This window comes from Tetranychus urticae, chromosome 1 (genome assembly GCF_039701765.1).
Source record: "Tetranychus urticae isolate SD_2017Ah chromosome 1, NJAU_TeUrti_SD_1.0, whole genome shotgun sequence".
Lineage (NCBI taxonomy): Eukaryota > Metazoa > Arthropoda > Arachnida > Trombidiformes > Tetranychidae > Tetranychus > Tetranychus urticae.
In genome coordinates this window covers 11,715,939-11,732,428 of record NC_142958.1, presented here as the reverse complement: position 1 = coordinate 11,732,428, position 16,490 = coordinate 11,715,939, and the positions used below count along the sequence as shown (strand labels likewise).

Sequence of the window (16,490 nt, the reverse complement as noted above, 5' to 3'; positions counted from 1 at the left end):
ACGAGTGTTTAAAAGTCAATGAATAAAAGTAAACTGGTTCAATGTTGGATAGCAAGTGAATTTCAAGTGGAAGAGAGTCAATGTTTTATATTCAAAAGGAAGAAAAGATTTTATCACCCCTCAGTTTCACTGAATGATATTGAGCCTGGAAAAATTCAATTGCAATGATTGAATAGGAACAGACTGACGTGGAAATTGTAAACATGAATCGATGTGATGTTCAAAGATCAGCAGATAAATTTAGCTAATTGTTACGCAAAATTTTCTTTGTTTTTTCTTATTTTCCAACTAATTTGAAGCAATTCCTTTGTAAGGTCGATTATATTATCGCAAACAATCACCTATTTTTCAGGGAACTAACGAGGTGATAACTTTTTAACAAATGAATGACTAGCATTTAACTAGAAATGAATAAAGAAAAGAATGAAAGTTATAAAAATGCTGATCAATATTTCCATTTATGGCCTTGCTTGAAAAAAAAGATCTGTCTCTGAAAAGAACTGAAAAAGAACCAAAAAGAAACTGAAATGAGTTGGTAACTTTTCAACAGGTTAATGAATAATTGCGAATTAACTGGAAATGAACAAAGAGAAGAATCAAAGACCACAAAAATATGCTGGCAATAAGTCTAAATAAAAATAAGTTAGCAATACTTCGGCTGTGTCAAGTGTTAGGCTATTGACCAATTTTTGTTGAATTAATGAAACTTGAAAGCATTTCAATGTTTATTTTACGTCGTTTTAAGGTATCACCCACACCGCAGATCATGAGGAAACTTTACCAATAGAATCCTCGAGGGTTGAATTTTTCAGAAAGAAATTGTCCGCCATCTTTTGTATTTCCAAATCAGCTCAAATTGAAGCATCAATTTATTTGCATTTACATTTCAATAAGTGTATAAACATTTCGATTTGAAATTTTCTAAACAATATGATATTTCAGCGCTGCCAATTGGGTCATAGATCTTCTAGAAGATGATTTCAGATCAATATGCTTAAAAACTATTACAAATTATTATAATAACCGAGCTTGGTCTCGGTGGATGAATATTATTATTTGAACTTGGAACGACATCAACCAATAACAAATATTTAATTTGGTAGATCATATTGCTTATGGCATGTTAAAGCAAGTGATCCACGACACATCCATCCATCCATAGACATATCACCATGAATTCCAAAAAGTTATCAACTACAGTTGACAATATGGAATACAAAAGATGCTATTCTTGACGAAGGATCAATTATTTCAGGAGGAAAAATGTCTGATATTTACATCAAGGGTTGGATTCAAGATGCTAAGTTGGCGCAATCAACTGATGTACATTATCGCTCATTTACTGGTGATGGCGATTCCTGTTTAGATTTGATTTCCTTAACGCTGAGAATGTTATCATGGCTAGACATCGAGCTCGTTTGTATTCTCTTGATCCAACTCAGGGTGCATTGCCCTGTCGAATGGTTCTCCAAGTCTGAAGTTATTCATCTTCTGGTGATCCTTTGTAATCTTCATCTGAATCTATCGGAGTTTCCCAGAGGATCAAAATAGCTAGAGATTGTAATTTAGGTAATTTGCTGGATTTAAAGGAAACGAAAATTCAAAGACGGGATTAGGGAACAATATGAATAAAGGAAGGATTTAAAAAAGGCTCGAATCAATCTGTTTAAAGAGAGGAGAGTTCGAGGTTGGTGGCCTTTTCATGTAAAATTATCTGATGGTAAAGATTTATTAACAGTAAGTCAGCTTTTCGTCTATTTTCGCGTCCTTTGTTTCAATCTGGTAATTTTCAACAAGAGAAAGTGCCCAAATAATGCTGTCCAATGCAGTCCTATCATAATTTTCATTTTCTAACCTAAAAACACAAGATTAACTAGAATTCATTTGTTTCATTATAACTGTTTAACCAAGAATTGTACAGATTATTAATGAGATAGGTGAAATTATTTCTGACTAAATGATCAAATTCTAGTTAAATGAAGCATGATAAATACAATCTTCAAGCACTTCTCATGAAATCTGCAATTCACAAACTTATCTTTTTACTTTGATTTCATTATGTATTGTTTGAAAGGAGTTGATGAAATTATTCTTGATCATTAATTTTATAAGATTTTTTATTTCGATATTTAGATCATATTATTAGATAAACTGATGAAAAAATGTATATAAATTTATGACATTAAACACATTTACATCATTCAATCAACAAGTTTTAATGTAAAACATTTAATTTCTTCTTTTGTGCAAAAAACTATGAAAATGTTCGTCACTCTCTTCGTTGTCTTTGCTGTTGCTTCTTCAGCTCTTGGTGAATGTCCAGTTCCTCCAAATGTTCCTGGTGCTGATATTGGCAAAGTAAGTTTATAATGATTTAATGTGTTTACCCAATCCGTTTTACTTATCAATTTGGTGTTTGATTGATTTAGATTGCTGGTCGATGGTACAGAATTGGTGGAAAATCTATTATAACTGGTAACCCAAGAACTGATTTATACATTACAGATGATTTCATTCCTCTGGAGGATGGAAACTTCAATTATACAATCACTGAAGCTTATTCTGAGTAATTTAGCTGAATTGACTGATGTAAATGTGTTTTTAATGCGATTATTTATTCTTCGTCTAGAGATATAAAGTTTAGCGTATATAATTTGGCCGAACGCACTGATAGTCAAAATTCATTGAATGTCTACGATATTGAACGCAGTAAGTCATTTTTTCTTACTTTAATATTTTATGTGTCTTGTTTACTTGATTACTTGTTACCGATTAGTAAACAATCGATCAATATAAGAATGTTTTTTAAAAAATTTATCATTTTCTTTATTCACAGAGGTACCATATCACATGACCTACTATATAATCGATACTGATTACGATAACTATCTGGCTGCTTATGCTTGTTTAGAAACTCCTATTAGCACAAGCCCCGGTAAGAGTCGCTGAAACTTATTCACTAGATGTTTCTTCATGTAAATTGATTTTTATTGGTAATGATCCGGAATTTTTTTATTATCACAGTAACCAGCTTCATTTTATCCAGGACTAACAGTATGAGTGCTGCAAAATATGACGAACTGTCCAATTTGTTGGTTAATATATTCAAAAAATATAGCCCTGATTTTGACCCAGAGGACTAAATATTGTGGACTTAAGCAAACTTTTTTATGGAACACAAGGAATGGTTGCAACTACATCATGTAGTTAAGGTCAATTCTCTTGAAAGTAAAGATTCAAATTTTGCAATGGTCATTCTTCTGACAGTAAAATTTTGTAAGCTGACCTTTATGTTAGACAAAAATAAAAGATAAACTAAAATGAAGCAAATAATAACATTGAGCCATTAAGATAACTATGCACATTTTTGAAGCATAATGTAAAGGTTCAAGATTAAAGATTTACTTTACCTCGTGTATAATGTCATGGGGCTCTTATTCAGAATGCATTTGATTAACAGAGCGCGTATTAACTCGAACCAGAAAAATTTGTAAAAATCAAAATAATGGGCTAAGAAACAGAGAAAAAGTAGTGCAATGTAATTTCAAGTGGAAAAGAGTCAATGAGTGAGTTATATACACAAAAAGAAGGAGTGATTTCATCACAATCCAACTCCACTGAATGATACTGGAAGCTGAAAAAATTCAATTGCAATCGGGAATAGCAACAGACTTACGCGAAAATAGTAAACATGAATCGATATGATCGTCAAAGATCAGCAGATGAATTGCGCTAATTATTATTAAAATTTTCTCTTTTGTTTTTTGTTTTTTCCATTTAATTTAAAGCAATGATTTTGCCAGGTTGATTACCTTATCGAATCAATCGCCTATTTTCCAGGGAACTAACGAGTTGGTAACTTTCAAACAAATGAATATCTAAGATTTAACTAGAAATGAAAAAAGAGAAGAATAAAAGTTTATAAAAATGCGATCAATACATGTATTTCCATTTTTGGTGTTTTACCTGAAAGAAGGGATTTATCTTTCATAAGCAAGAGAAACACAATAAAATCAACTGATTCAGTTGAGTAGACCTATTGGCAACCGTTTTCAGGCGATAATAATTAATAATGATCGGAGCGAGTCTTACAATTTTAATACAATACAATTTTCAGCAAAAAGCAAAGAGATGCAAGGAAATATACATGTAGGACCCCATAAATCAGCATAATCAGGAAGATGAAGATATAGACAGGTATTTATCAAACTATCAATTGTTTGTGAATTATGTTTATTAGAAGCACGCAACAATTTGTACTATTATTGTACTTTTTCCATAAGTCCGCATAATAAGGAAAATGATGGAGACAAGATGAAAGTCAGTCAATTAAATGACACTAAAGATGCAACTGGTTAAAAGGGTCATTAATTTGGACTCCAGAAAAGGCAAGGTGAAGATATTTTTGGATGACCCTGTCTTTATTTTGTTTTGTCATCGCGATTGTTTAATTATGACATGTGGAAGTGTAGATATAAGTGGGTAAAACAAGAGTGGGCTAGTTAAGGTGAATTAATGGGATCGAGATGAGGACATTTTGGACGTCATCAAAATAATATTAATGAAATAGATGCAGGCTGTCCATTCAATCGCTAGATTGTACAAACAATTGACCATATTTGTTTATTAGACTCCTAAGAGCGATTTGATCAACATCTTTTCTCTAGTATTAAATATTTTTACACAATATATATATTGGTCAGTTATATCACAGCCAACAGTGTGTATCTTACCTTTAATCATGATTAGTCAAGTTAAAATTACAACTTTAGGAATTATCTTAGTGTCCATTATCCAAATTTGGCTTCCAAATGTAGCAGGTAAACAAATCTCTAAGTTTACTCTTAAATCTAATTTCTTTTAATCAGTGATTTGTAAAGTTAATTTTTTTACTTAATTTTTATTCCTATCGACTTCAAAGGTCATAAGATACATTTATCAGATGGTACACTTAAATTAATCATTCGTAGTTATGTAAACGATTTACTTACAAAATATCAGCCAGATCCAAATCTGCGATCCCATCTTCATAAAATGAGGTATGAAAATGTTCATGAAATTTTTGTTAAATTCTGGTTGTTATTCCTTCATCTTCTTTAATTAACTATAATTTAATTTACAGCTCTCATGTTGTTAATCATCCTGCATTGTATCAAAAACGTTTGTATATTGGATCTGAGCCTCCAACACATGATCCAGAAATAGTAAGTTAAATCCATTCATTTGATATAATTTTATTTTGGTGATATTTCCATTATTTACTTACTAAAGTTACTGCTGCATGCTTATTTTATTTGATTATTTACAATTAGGAAGATGATCAATCATCAATGATGGTGATGAAACGAAAAGTACCTAAAGAAGAAACTCCAACCGAACAGTTTCCATCTGAAGAAATATGTCCGACTAATAGACAATGGGAACAAATCAACAAGACTCATGATTTATATGATAATGAAGTTGAAGTTATTCAAGAAGAAGGAATGACTCAATTTATTTATACATATCGGTGTTCATCTAATAAAGGTAATTGTTACATATAAACAGTTAACATAACATCATTTAAGGCTTAATATGAATGAATTTGTTTGATATTTTAGCCTCATCGTGTGTTGGTATATCGCCATTGTACAATAGCGAATGTACAGAGCGTAATGGATGGGTTTACATGTTGCACAAGAAGCCTGGTGATGAAGCACCTCAATGGGGTTATGTTGCCGCTCCACATCATTGTGCTTGTAAAATACAACCCAAACTGGAAGTAACTGTACCATCAAGTGAACGTTGAAGTCTTTAATCATTGAATCAATTGTTCCAACTCAGTCTTGCTTCGATTCATCATCATTCTCAAATATATTTGATTCAATTCATCTGAATGATGCTGAATGATCATACATCTGAACTATACATCATTATTCTGGAGCTGAGACTCGGAAATTTTGCACAATTGAAACCAAATAAAAAAACAACTCAATTAAAGCCAAAGTTGCACCTGGACATATCCTTTTGCCTCCACTAAACGTCATGAAATTTTGTGATTTTACTACTTTTGTCCCATTTGTTTTGTTGTAATCAGAGCTGAATCGGGCAGCCAAGGAAACTAAAGAAGTTATTGAAGGCATAAATAAAAATTTATTGAAGTATTCAATATTTTCACTGACTTGCTTCGTATTGTGTATCATTTCAATCGCAATGGGATCATTATATTCAAATCGATGTCCAAACATAAGGATTGAGACGTTATTTGCAACACTCAATCCAATGAACTCATTGAAATCAACTTTTGCACCATGAGTTGATTTTATAGATTCAATAAAAAACCAATCTCTTCTTTGATCTTGCCTTCGAGTGTACTTTTTCCAAGACCAACATTGCGAAGTATTGTCAGAGCAACTCGTCTCTGCAGTCTCCAAGGTTCACCAGACATATCAAGAAATGAAGGTTCAAATTCTGGAATGAAAGATGTATTCGGACAAGCCAATTCATTCTTAAAAGCTTCTTCAATGGCTTTCACCTCATTGATCACAACCACATCGAATTGACCACATTTAAAGCTGAAAACTGATCCATAATTTTTAGCCAGTTCAGTCAGATGAATATAAGCAAATGAGTTCAGTTTCACTTGACTGTTTTATTGTCATTTCAACTGATTTTCAAATTATTATTAGATATCTTTTTCTTATTTAATCTGTGCACTTGCATTTGACGAGAAGCGATTGGATTAGCAAAATATTTCAAATGAAGATAATGATGAGTTCATTTATGATGCACTTCCTTTCAATTATCAGTACATCTGATATGTATACCAGGCGTTTTTTTCATTTCACGCCTGTTTGCGGTCATAACTCACGAGCCAAAGGTCATAGAACTTGCTTGTTAGTTTAATATCACAAAACAAATAGCGAAACCATTGATTGTTTAATATGCAGCAATTATTTGTACATGATTCTCCCAGGAATCTGAGTTAATAGAAAGCTGAATTATTTTTGGCTGCAGTCAAATCATGGTCATCATTTGATCGTAGAATTTCTTTGTCACCATTTTGTCTTAATGCTGAAAAAGGCATTTTTCTTAAATTATAATATATTTTTTAAAATGATAAACTTTCATATAAAATCAAAATTACAGATTGAAATGAAAATTATCCAGAATCTGACGAGAAGATGAATCCTTGAAATTACCCCAATCTACTGCTGACATCTATGTGAACTACAGAGGAAAACAATCTTGAATGAATCTAACGCTTTTAATCAAGCAAATCTAGTGATTTACCATTGAATCTTTTGCCATTTTAACATCTATAATCACCAGAATCAAGTGAAAATTTTAGTTAACATTACATTATTTTATTGAACAATGTTCATCAATGAACTTCCCGATGATTGTTTGCTCGCCATTTTTGGTTATATAAATAGCCTGTATGATTTAATAAACTGCTATAAAGGTAATTACCAAACCTGTTTCTTTTGTATATTATAAATCGTCCTCTGCCATTGGAAATGGCGTGTCTCTAGAAATTGACCCTCGTCAAATTGAAAATATGTCTCAATTATATCTATTATATTAACAAGTTTGAACGTACGGTTAGTGGTTCCTGAGACGATTGGGGATTTTTTGTATCCTCATTATATCTAACAAGTATTGCAAGTCTGAGCATAGACAAAAAAGCAAAACCTATCAGAAGCCGATCTAACAGTATCATGGCCGATTTGTGAGAAACCATCAAAATTTGTTTCAATTTTTAGGGGCAATTGTGACCGAACACGGCATCCTAAGCAACAGTTTCCAATGCGTCTTTCAAAAATTAAATCTATTTTCAATTTGACGAAAGTCTATTTTCTAGACACAAACCTGTTTGCGATGGTCGTAATTTTTAAATCACCTAATTGAGGATTTGCTGAAGTGACCAGAAAAAGTCTCGCTTAAGTCAATTAGCTATACCGACTTCTGACTCGAATCTCTGAGTTTATTATAAAAGTTGTATCTGACAAAGTTGTGAATCAAAGAGTAATAGTTGTTTTACTCTTTGGTGTGAATGAAACATTTATCTTGTGATCATTACTCAATCATCTGACTGTTTTGGCGCAGTTTTTGAATATTTGACAGATATTAAGTCATGTTATGTTGGTTCTGAAGCAAAGAGTAAAGGAAGAAGAGACAGCAATTCAATACAAAGTCTGAACCAAAATTTTTTTTGGTGTCAGAAGATGGCGCGAGAAAGAGACTCTTTCTTTTTACTTTCTTTACATATTTTTCACTCTCTTTTTCTCTTTCTTTTCTCTTTCTTTTCATCATCAAAAATTAAATTAAAACAATAAATGTCAACATTAGAAAAGGCTTTTTTGACAACTTTTCAATGTTTTCAATGTCATTTTAATTGATTTTAATGATTTTGATGCTATGATTTCTTATTTAATGATATATTTGTGATAATTGTGACAGAAGAATGTCTTTATAGCTAACAAAATCTAAATTGATCAAGCAAAAGTCTATCAAAAAGTTTTCATAGTCAATCAATTAAGGTTTACGACTAGTTTGGTTACTCTGCTAATAAATGAATATAAACTAGAATAAATTCTGAATTCATTGATTTTACGGGAATTCACCTTCACATAAAGCAAATGGTGAATGAATTGTCGTTAGTATAATGTTGGACATATCTATCGGTTAACGAATTTACCATTAAATTATGAATCTAACAGCTGTAAAGAATAAATTCAGAATTTATTGGCAGGGAAAGTTTATCGTAACCAAAATATTACCGAAACCTTAACACAATGACTATGAAAACGTTTTGATAGACTTTTGCTTGATCAATTTAGACTTTACTAGTTGAAATGGCATTTTTTCTGTTAAATCGTCATAAATTTGTCATTAATAAGAAATCTAAGCATCAAATCATCAAAATCAATTAAAAAAACATTAAAAACATTGAAAAACAATCAAAAAAGCTTTTTCCAAAGTTTATATCAATTGCATTACAATTGTAATTAAATTTTTAATTAAAAAAAGAAATAGAAAAGAAAGAGAAAAAGAGAGTGAAAAATATGTAAAGAAAGTAAAAAGAAAGAGTCTCTTTCTTGCGCCATCTTCTGACACCAAAAAAAAATTTTGGTTCAGACTTACTATTGAATTGCTCTCTCTTCTTCCTTTACTCTTTGTTCTGAAGGCAATTATTAATAAATAATTAGAAAAATAATTTATTGATTCAATTTTTATTGCAGTGTGCAACAAATGGAGCTATTTAATTGCTGAGAGAACTAAAAAAGTTAAATATTTGATGGGTAAGATTCAAGTTTCATTTAATGCTTATTCTCATTGTGATCAATATCTTAATCAAAGAAATTTATATTTTCAGAGGAACCAGATTATTCATCTGGCTCTGTTTATTATCAAGGATATGGTCGAATTGATGCAACCTGTCCAAGTGAATTATTCACAAATTTAATGGTTGGTTGATATTAATAATATAAGGATGAGAATCAAATTTGCCTCTTTTCCGATTATTTTGAAACTACTACATGAAAAGATAGATGAAAGCATTTCAATGATTCAATCAATTCGGGTTCATTGATCAAAAGATATCGAAAATCAAGAAAAAAATACTTAAAAGTCAGAAAAATTTTCCCAATCGTTAAAAAATTTAATGTATGATGCAAAATCGAATAAGTGGTTCGGTCTCGAAATGGCTTTAAAGTTTTTTCGATTGTTTTTCAATATCTCCTGATGTCTATAAGTCTGATCTAAAAATCTTTTTGGACAATATTGTAGACCCGAGTGTCCTCTATCAACACACAAATTTTCATAAAAATCGGCGAGGAGACAAATGCTCTAAAAAATCCGCTCTCATCATTTTCCTTTTGGATTTTTCATTCAATATTAATTTTCTTATGCATCTTTTCCTCTTAGATTGTTGAATTGAACATTAGATGGGAAACGTACTTAGGATCTGAAGAATTTGTTGCATTTGTACGAAATCAAGCATCTTTGAAAGGATTAATCTATTCCATTGATGAACCAATAGAAAAATATTGTGATCAACTCGAAATGCTATCCTTTAATTATATCTGGCCAGACTTTCGACTAAATGGTTCCAGTATAAAACAATTGCACACTTGGAATTATCAGGATTTCAAGAAATATACTTATTATTTCCCAAATCTTGAAAGACTAAATATTATAGTAACTGGTAAGCATGAAAATATTTCGCCAAAAATTTTTGCTTATGGAGATCTCTTGTTTATCCACAGACAGTTACTATGACGGTCCAGCATTGAAAAAGCTCAAAATACTTGAAATGTGCTTCTACTCTAATCGTCCAGACAATTGTTATGGGTTCCAGTTCATGGATTCATGTCCAAATTTACAAAGTGCACATATGACCGTCAATACTAATGGCTTGTTTGTTGATGAAAAATTAAAACACAAATGTTTACAAGATTTAGTTATACGTTTTGTAAGTATTCATTAATCTTCGATAATATTATTTACGTTTTGGTGATCTGTCAAAATTTCTCCGCACTCAATGGGTCTATATTTTTTTGTGAATCGCAAACTAAAGGTCTTTGTCTGAATGCCGCCCAAAGATCTACAAATTTTTAGAACTCAACTCCGAAATTCAGGAAAAGCTGATGAAATAGAAAAGAAAAAGGGAAGAAACCTAAAAGACAGAAAAATTGAATTTTTCATTATTTTGTACCTTTCATTAAATAATGACTGTAGCCTGACCATTTTTTTGTGCTTTCATAAGCTTCTTAAGACTATCTAATGAATAAGATTTAGTATTTTCAACAATACCTTTGCTGGTTTTGACAATTTACCGAGTTGACACTATTATTCATTCATAGCAATGTAATTACAGTTGTTCACCACTCTTTCAACCCGAATCTCGCCTTTCATTTGCAATTGTTACAAGTTTTTTAAACATGTAAACAAACTGCTCAAAAGTGTCTCTGAGTTATCTAGTTAAGTATTCAATTTGAAAACATTTTCGGAATATCCAAAGGAGGGTCTCTCATTTTTTTCACTTTTTTATCCTTTTGAGTTAAGATTTCAACTCTTTTTTGGATATAGATTTAGTAATGAGGATTACAAAAATCTTGACCATTTTTTTCTGAGATCATCGGTTTTCGAGATTTTAATATGCTTATCTTAATAGATAATTGAAATTTTTCCGATCATAATTGTGGACAATTATGAGCTCTTTATTATAACAAAGCAAGAGAGTGATCTTTTAAGAGCTGGCCTAAACTCACGGTTTTGTTTGAATTTTCTTCGAACTTGAATATCTCAGCCTACCTAGTGAAAAGAAAACTTTTTATAGCATTGATCAATTGTCCTAAATGTGTTCTACAAAAATCTCAAATATGATAATAAAATATGCTACAATATGGCCTACATCAGACTCGAAAGTTGCGCACTTTGACCTTAAAAATCTCGAAAACCGATGATCTCAGAAAAAAATGGTCAAGATTTTTGTAATCCTCATTACTAAATCTATATCCAAAAAAGAGTTGAAATCTTAACTCAAAAGAAACAAAAAAGTGAAAAAAATGAGAGACCCTCCTTTACTCAATCCATTTTAGATTAAAATGAACAAGACTAGGTTACGTCAAGGCCATCTTTTCAAAATTTAACCACATAAACTAATTGATTTTACATGTATATTGACAGTTAGATTTTGACTCAACCAACTGGAATAATTTGCGAAGATTGTTGAGGAAATATCCGAATCTCAAACATCTTTCGTTGAGGACGAACCGAGACATGAAAGATGAACATATCGAGGAATTGTTTCACATTTTACCCAAACTGGTTCTACTTGATGTTTCTGGATGTGATGGAGTCACTCAAAGGGCTGCTGATTATGTAAAAGATCATTGTGAACGGAATGGAAGATCAACTAAATTTTACTTCAATGAGAATCAAAATGCAATCGAATCAGATTGGCCTCACTTATCGTCTAAAAAAGAAAAAATTAGTCGTGGCTATGATTTCATGAAACATTGCTTCCTTAAAAAATATCAGGAACTTCCATGTTTCTTGATTCCTGATGATTATTGAAAACCGCATATTATTATTTTTTTAGCGATGTGATTTATTGTCTAATCTAAAGAGATCTCTCTGTGACCAAAACTTCAGATCTTATTTTTAAATCCATTTTGCATGGGAAATGGTGCAATTTTTTACAATCAGAACAAGAATAAATGTATAGAATCTTCTTTGACAAATTAAGTTTCACATTAAAAATTATGAGTCACATAATATGTATCACTGATGACGAGTCAAGCCATTTGTGAGCATGAAATTATGAAAAGGTTCTGTTTAATCATAGTCTGAGGATGTTGTAATTATCAGTTTGTTTTGACCGCGATTACATCTGACAAACATTCGAAGTCACTTATCGGTTCTTATGCATGATTTCCCACTTAAAATACTGTAAAATATAATAATTAATAAAAGAATGGTGATTTTAAGCGCTAATGGTTATAGTGTATAGATTGATAACAAATTAGTAATGATTGCGATTTCATTGAAATCACTTCAATATTTGGTTCTGAGTAAAGAGATTGTTTGGTCAACATTTGTTAGTTTTCCTTTAAAGTGTGAAAATTGAGTTTTACTGGTTTTTTCACCATTCGAAGGAAGATATAGTTTACTTCGGCAGATATTTCTTTCCCTTCTGGAGCTGAGACTCGGAAATTTCAAATCGATGTCCAAACATAAGGATTGAGACGTTATTTGCAACACTCGATCCAATGAACTCATTAAAATCAACTTTTGTACCATGAATCGATTTTAGAGATTCGATAAAAAAATCAATCTCTTCTTTGATCTTGTCTTCGAGTGTACTTTTCCCAAGACCAACATTGCGAAGTATTGTCAGAGCAACTCGTCTCTGCTGTCTCCAAGGTTCACCAGACATATCAAGAAATGAAGGTTCAAATCGAGAAGCATATTAAGTTCAGTTGTACTTGACTGTTTTATCGTCATTGCAACTGATTTCCAAATTATTATTAGCAGGGCTTTTCATTTTCTATGCAAGTCTATCTTTCGGTTATCAGCATAAAGATTATGCACTGCAATGAAATTTTTGGTTTACATAAAATGAATTAATCTTGCATAAAAGATCTTAAAGAATCATAAAAAAGTTTAAATCAAAACAAAACAAACATTCCTTTTCCTTTTCATTTTCATCTAATGATGAGCAAAGTCTTTAAATGACCGATTTTGACCAATAAAAATGAGATTTTCAATTTTTACTGAACAATTTTTGTTGAAGCAATCTTAGTGAATGATGAGAAATTCAATTCAATGCATAATTTGATGATGGAAAAACTAAATTTTTTGCAATTTCTGGGCTTCTAATTTTGAATTGATTCCTTTATAAGGCTTTGATTTGATTGTTTAATTCTCATTTACATTTTACCTATTTTGTTATTTGTTTCATTGCAATTTTCATTAAAATATTAAAATGGATGAAACTGATGATCAACTAATTGCAAGATTGAAAACTTACATTGCAAAGTTTGGTGAAGCTTTTTGTTTGATTGGCCAAAGTGTCAAATGTGTTTTTTGTAATAAGTTATTGAACATTAGTCGACCTTTCCAATTGTCTCAACATATCAAAACTGCGACTCATCAACGTGCTCTTTATGCTACTAATGCATTGAATTCAGATGAAATTGACCCTTCATCTGAACAGTTTCAATTCAATAAGGATTTATTCAATGCCCTGATTTCTGCTGATATTGCTCCATATAAAATTAACAATGAAATTTTTCGTAATTTCATGACTAAATGGACTGGTAAAACCTTACCATCTGAATCATCATTACGACGGCAACTCAATACTGAGTTTAATATGAACCTTGCCAAAGTTGTTGAACATTTTAGAGGAAGCAAAATTTGGGTTTCAATCGATGAAACGCAGGATCTAATAATTTATAATAAGGAAAAGACATCTAATAATTTATTAGATGTCTTTTCTTATTTAATCTGTGCACTTGCCTTTGACGAGAAGCGATTGGATTAGCAAAATATTTCAAATCAAGATGATGATGAGTTTATTTATGATGCACTTCCTTTCAATTATCAGTACATCTGATATGTATACCAGGCATTTTTTCATTTTACGCCTGTTTGCGGTCATAACTTCCGAGCCAAAGGTCATAGATACTTGCTAATTGGTATGATATCATAAAACAAATACCAAAAACATTGATTGTTCAATAGGATTGTGCAATAAAATGGTCTTTTTACTTGTTTTTCATGTCGTCAATGTTAAATTTAGTGAAATTCCCCGGTCAATTCTTAGTTAAAATTAGTGAAAAAACAATAATTGGATTAGTAGCTTAAGTTAAAGTTTTACAATTGTTTGCTCTAGTGGTCAAATGAGTCCAAACTCAGTTGAATCATCAACAGAAACCGAACTTCATCCTTCTTCTATGTCAAAGGCAAATCCAAAAAGACAAGCTGCTATAATGATGGATTTCATTTTGCATAGATTTCTTAAACCAGTGTTTAAAAGTTAGCGAATAAAAGTAAACTGGTTCAATGTTGAATTAGAAGTGAATTTCAAGGGGAAAAGAGTCAATGTTTAATACTCAAAAAGAAGAAGTGATTTTATCCCTCCTCAGTTTCACTCGATGATACCGAACCTGAAAAAATTCAATTGCGATAATTGAATAGCAACAGACGAGCTGAAAATAATTACTAATATTATTAATATAACTAATTTGAAGCAATGTCTTTGCCAGGTTGATTATATTATCACAAACAATCACCTATTTTTCAGGGAACTAACGAGGTGATAACTTTTTAACAAATGAATGACTAGGATTTAACTAGAAATGAATAAAAAGAAGAATCAAAGTTATAAAAATGCTGATAAATATTTCCATTTATGGGCCTTTCTTGAAAAAGATCTGTCTATGAAAAGAACTGAAAAAGAACCAAAAAGAAACTGAAACGAGGTGTTAACTTTTCAACAGATTAATGGCTGATTGTGAATTAACTGGAAATGAAGAAGAGAAGAATCAAAAACCACAAATACAATAAGCTGGCAATAAGTTGAAAAAAATAAGTTAGCAATACTTGGTTTGTGTCAAGTGTAAGGCTATTTTGTTGAATTAATTGAACTTGAAATGATTTCAATTTTTATTTTATGTATTACTTTACGGTAATACTTTTACGGTATCACCCACATTACAGGTCATTGTGAAACTTTATCAATAGAATCCTTGAGGGCTGAATATGTCAGAAAAAAATTGTCTGAATCTTTTGTTTTTTCAAATCAACTCAAATTGAAGCATCAATTTATTTGCGTCCTTTGTTTCAATCTGGTGATTTTCAACAAGAGAAAGTTCCCAAATAATGCTGTCGTATGCAGTCTTATTGCGCACAGTAACTAGTTATTAGATGAAATTCAATTTCTCGGATCGAGCTCATAACCAGTGAATCTTTATCATTGCAACTCGATGCATCGGCTCTTGTAGCTTTATTGTATTTAAACATGCACAGGCTGCAGCATTCACGCGATCATGATTTAGCATGTATTATACAGCCGAACGCACTGATAGTCAAAATTCATTGAATGTCTACGATATTGAACGCAGTAAGTCATTCTTTCTTACTTTAATTACATTAAGTTTCTTGTTTACTTGGCACTTTACCGATAAGTTAAACAATTGATCAATTTATGAATGTTTTTCAAAAAATTAATTATTCCCTATAATTCACAGTGGTACCATATCACATGACCTACTATATAATCGATACTGATTACGATAACTATCTGGTTGCTTATGCCTGTTTAGAAACTCCTATTAGCAACAGCCCCGGTAAGTATCTCTCAAGCTTATTAACTAGATGTTGCTTCATGTAAATTGATTTTTATTGATAATAATTCGAAATTTCTTATCATCACAGTAACCAGCCTCATTTTATCCAGGACTAACAGTATGAGTACTGGAAAATATGACGAACTGTCCAATTTGTTGGTTGATATATTAAAAAAATATAAACCTGATTTTGACCCAGAAGACTAATTACTGTGGACTTAAGCAAACTTTTTTATGGAACACAAGGAATGGTTGCAACTACATCATGACGTTATGGTCAATTCTCTTGAAAGTAACGATTCAAATTTTGTATTGGTCATTCTTCTGCCAATAAAATTTGTAAGATGACCTTTATGTTAGGCAAAAATAAAAGATGAACTAAAATGCAGTAAATAATAGCATTAAGCCTTTAAGGTAACTTTAAGACATTTTTGAAGCATAATGTAAAGGTTCAAGATTGAAAATTTACCTCGTGTGATGACCTAATGTCATGACGCTCTTATTCATTACATGAAGATTGAGAATGCATTTGATTAACAGAACTATTAAGTATTAACTTGAACCAGAAAAATTTGTAAAAATCGAAATAATGAACAGAGAAACAGAGAAAAGGTAGTGCAATCGAATTTGAAGTAAAAAGAGTCAATG

At 31.2% G+C, this 16,490-nt stretch overlaps 3 protein-coding genes across 5 annotated transcripts; all 3 read left to right on the top strand.

The window, feature by feature from the left end:
• Positions 1-2,120: 2,120 nt before the first annotated feature.
• LOC107361010 (uncharacterized) lies at positions 2,121-16,238 on the top strand. Of its 2 annotated transcripts, XM_089266030.1 has the most exons (6): positions 2,189-2,358; positions 2,430-2,566; positions 2,630-2,645; positions 15,553-15,616; positions 15,744-15,842; positions 15,931-16,238. In XM_089266030.1, the coding sequence occupies exons 1-6, from the start codon at positions 2,257-2,259 to the stop codon at positions 16,047-16,049; spliced, it is 537 nt and encodes a 178-aa protein (XP_089122156.1). In that variant the 5' UTR covers positions 2,189-2,256; the 3' UTR covers positions 16,050-16,238. The 2 variants fall into 2 exon arrangements, with proteins under 2 accessions (XP_015783213.1, XP_089122156.1); XM_015927727.3 differs by lacking the exons at positions 15,553-15,616; positions 15,744-15,842; positions 15,931-16,238 and adding exons at positions 2,837-2,935; positions 3,025-3,437 and having other exon boundaries at positions 2,121-2,358; positions 2,630-2,709.
• On the top strand, positions 4,617-6,160 carry LOC107361021 (uncharacterized). Its single transcript, XM_015927738.3, has 5 exons — positions 4,617-4,820; positions 4,922-5,039; positions 5,123-5,204; positions 5,313-5,526; positions 5,601-6,160. Exons 1-5 carry the CDS (start codon positions 4,742-4,744, stop codon positions 5,786-5,788), a joined length of 681 nt encoding a protein of 226 aa, XP_015783224.1. The 5' UTR covers positions 4,617-4,741; the 3' UTR covers positions 5,789-6,160.
• On the top strand, positions 7,300-12,266 carry LOC107361474 (uncharacterized). Of its 2 annotated transcripts, none has more exons than XM_089266027.1 (6): positions 7,300-7,444; positions 9,225-9,284; positions 9,359-9,450; positions 9,910-10,189; positions 10,251-10,456; positions 11,678-12,266. In XM_089266027.1, exons 1-6 carry the CDS (start codon positions 7,357-7,359, stop codon positions 11,717-11,719), a joined length of 768 nt encoding a protein of 255 aa, XP_089122153.1. In that variant the 5' UTR covers positions 7,300-7,356; the 3' UTR covers positions 11,720-12,266. The 2 variants fall into 2 exon arrangements, with proteins under 2 accessions (XP_089122153.1, XP_015783796.2); XM_015928310.3 differs by having other exon boundaries at positions 11,674-12,266.
• Positions 16,239-16,490: the final 252 nt, after the last annotated feature.

Bases quoted from the DNA above. Each gene is read 5' to 3' on its own strand.
- LOC107361474 (XM_015928310.3), top strand. From the start codon at position 7,357: ATGTTCATCAATGAACTTCCCGATGATTGTTTGCTCGCCATTTTTGGT. The intron at 7,445-9,224 runs GTAATTACCAAA...TTTTTATTGCAG, and splicing joins TTTAATAAACTGCTATAAAG to TGTGCAACAAATGGAGCTAT. The intron at 9,285-9,358 runs GTAAGATTCAAG...TTATATTTTCAG, and splicing joins AAAAGTTAAATATTTGATGG to AGGAACCAGATTATTCATCT.
- LOC107361021 (XM_015927738.3), top strand. From the start codon at position 4,742: ATGATTAGTCAAGTTAAAATTACAACTTTAGGAATTATCTTAGTGTCC. The intron at 4,821-4,921 runs GTAAACAAATCT...TCGACTTCAAAG, and splicing joins TTGGCTTCCAAATGTAGCAG to GTCATAAGATACATTTATCA. The intron at 5,040-5,122 runs GTATGAAAATGT...TTTAATTTACAG, and splicing joins TCCCATCTTCATAAAATGAG to CTCTCATGTTGTTAATCATC.
- LOC107361010 (XM_089266030.1), top strand. From the start codon at position 2,257: ATGAAAATGTTCGTCACTCTCTTCGTTGTCTTTGCTGTTGCTTCTTCA. The intron at 2,359-2,429 runs GTAAGTTTATAA...TGATTGATTTAG, and splicing joins CTGGTGCTGATATTGGCAAA to ATTGCTGGTCGATGGTACAG. The intron at 15,843-15,930 runs GTAAGTATCTCT...TTATCATCACAG, and splicing joins TCCTATTAGCAACAGCCCCG to TAACCAGCCTCATTTTATCC.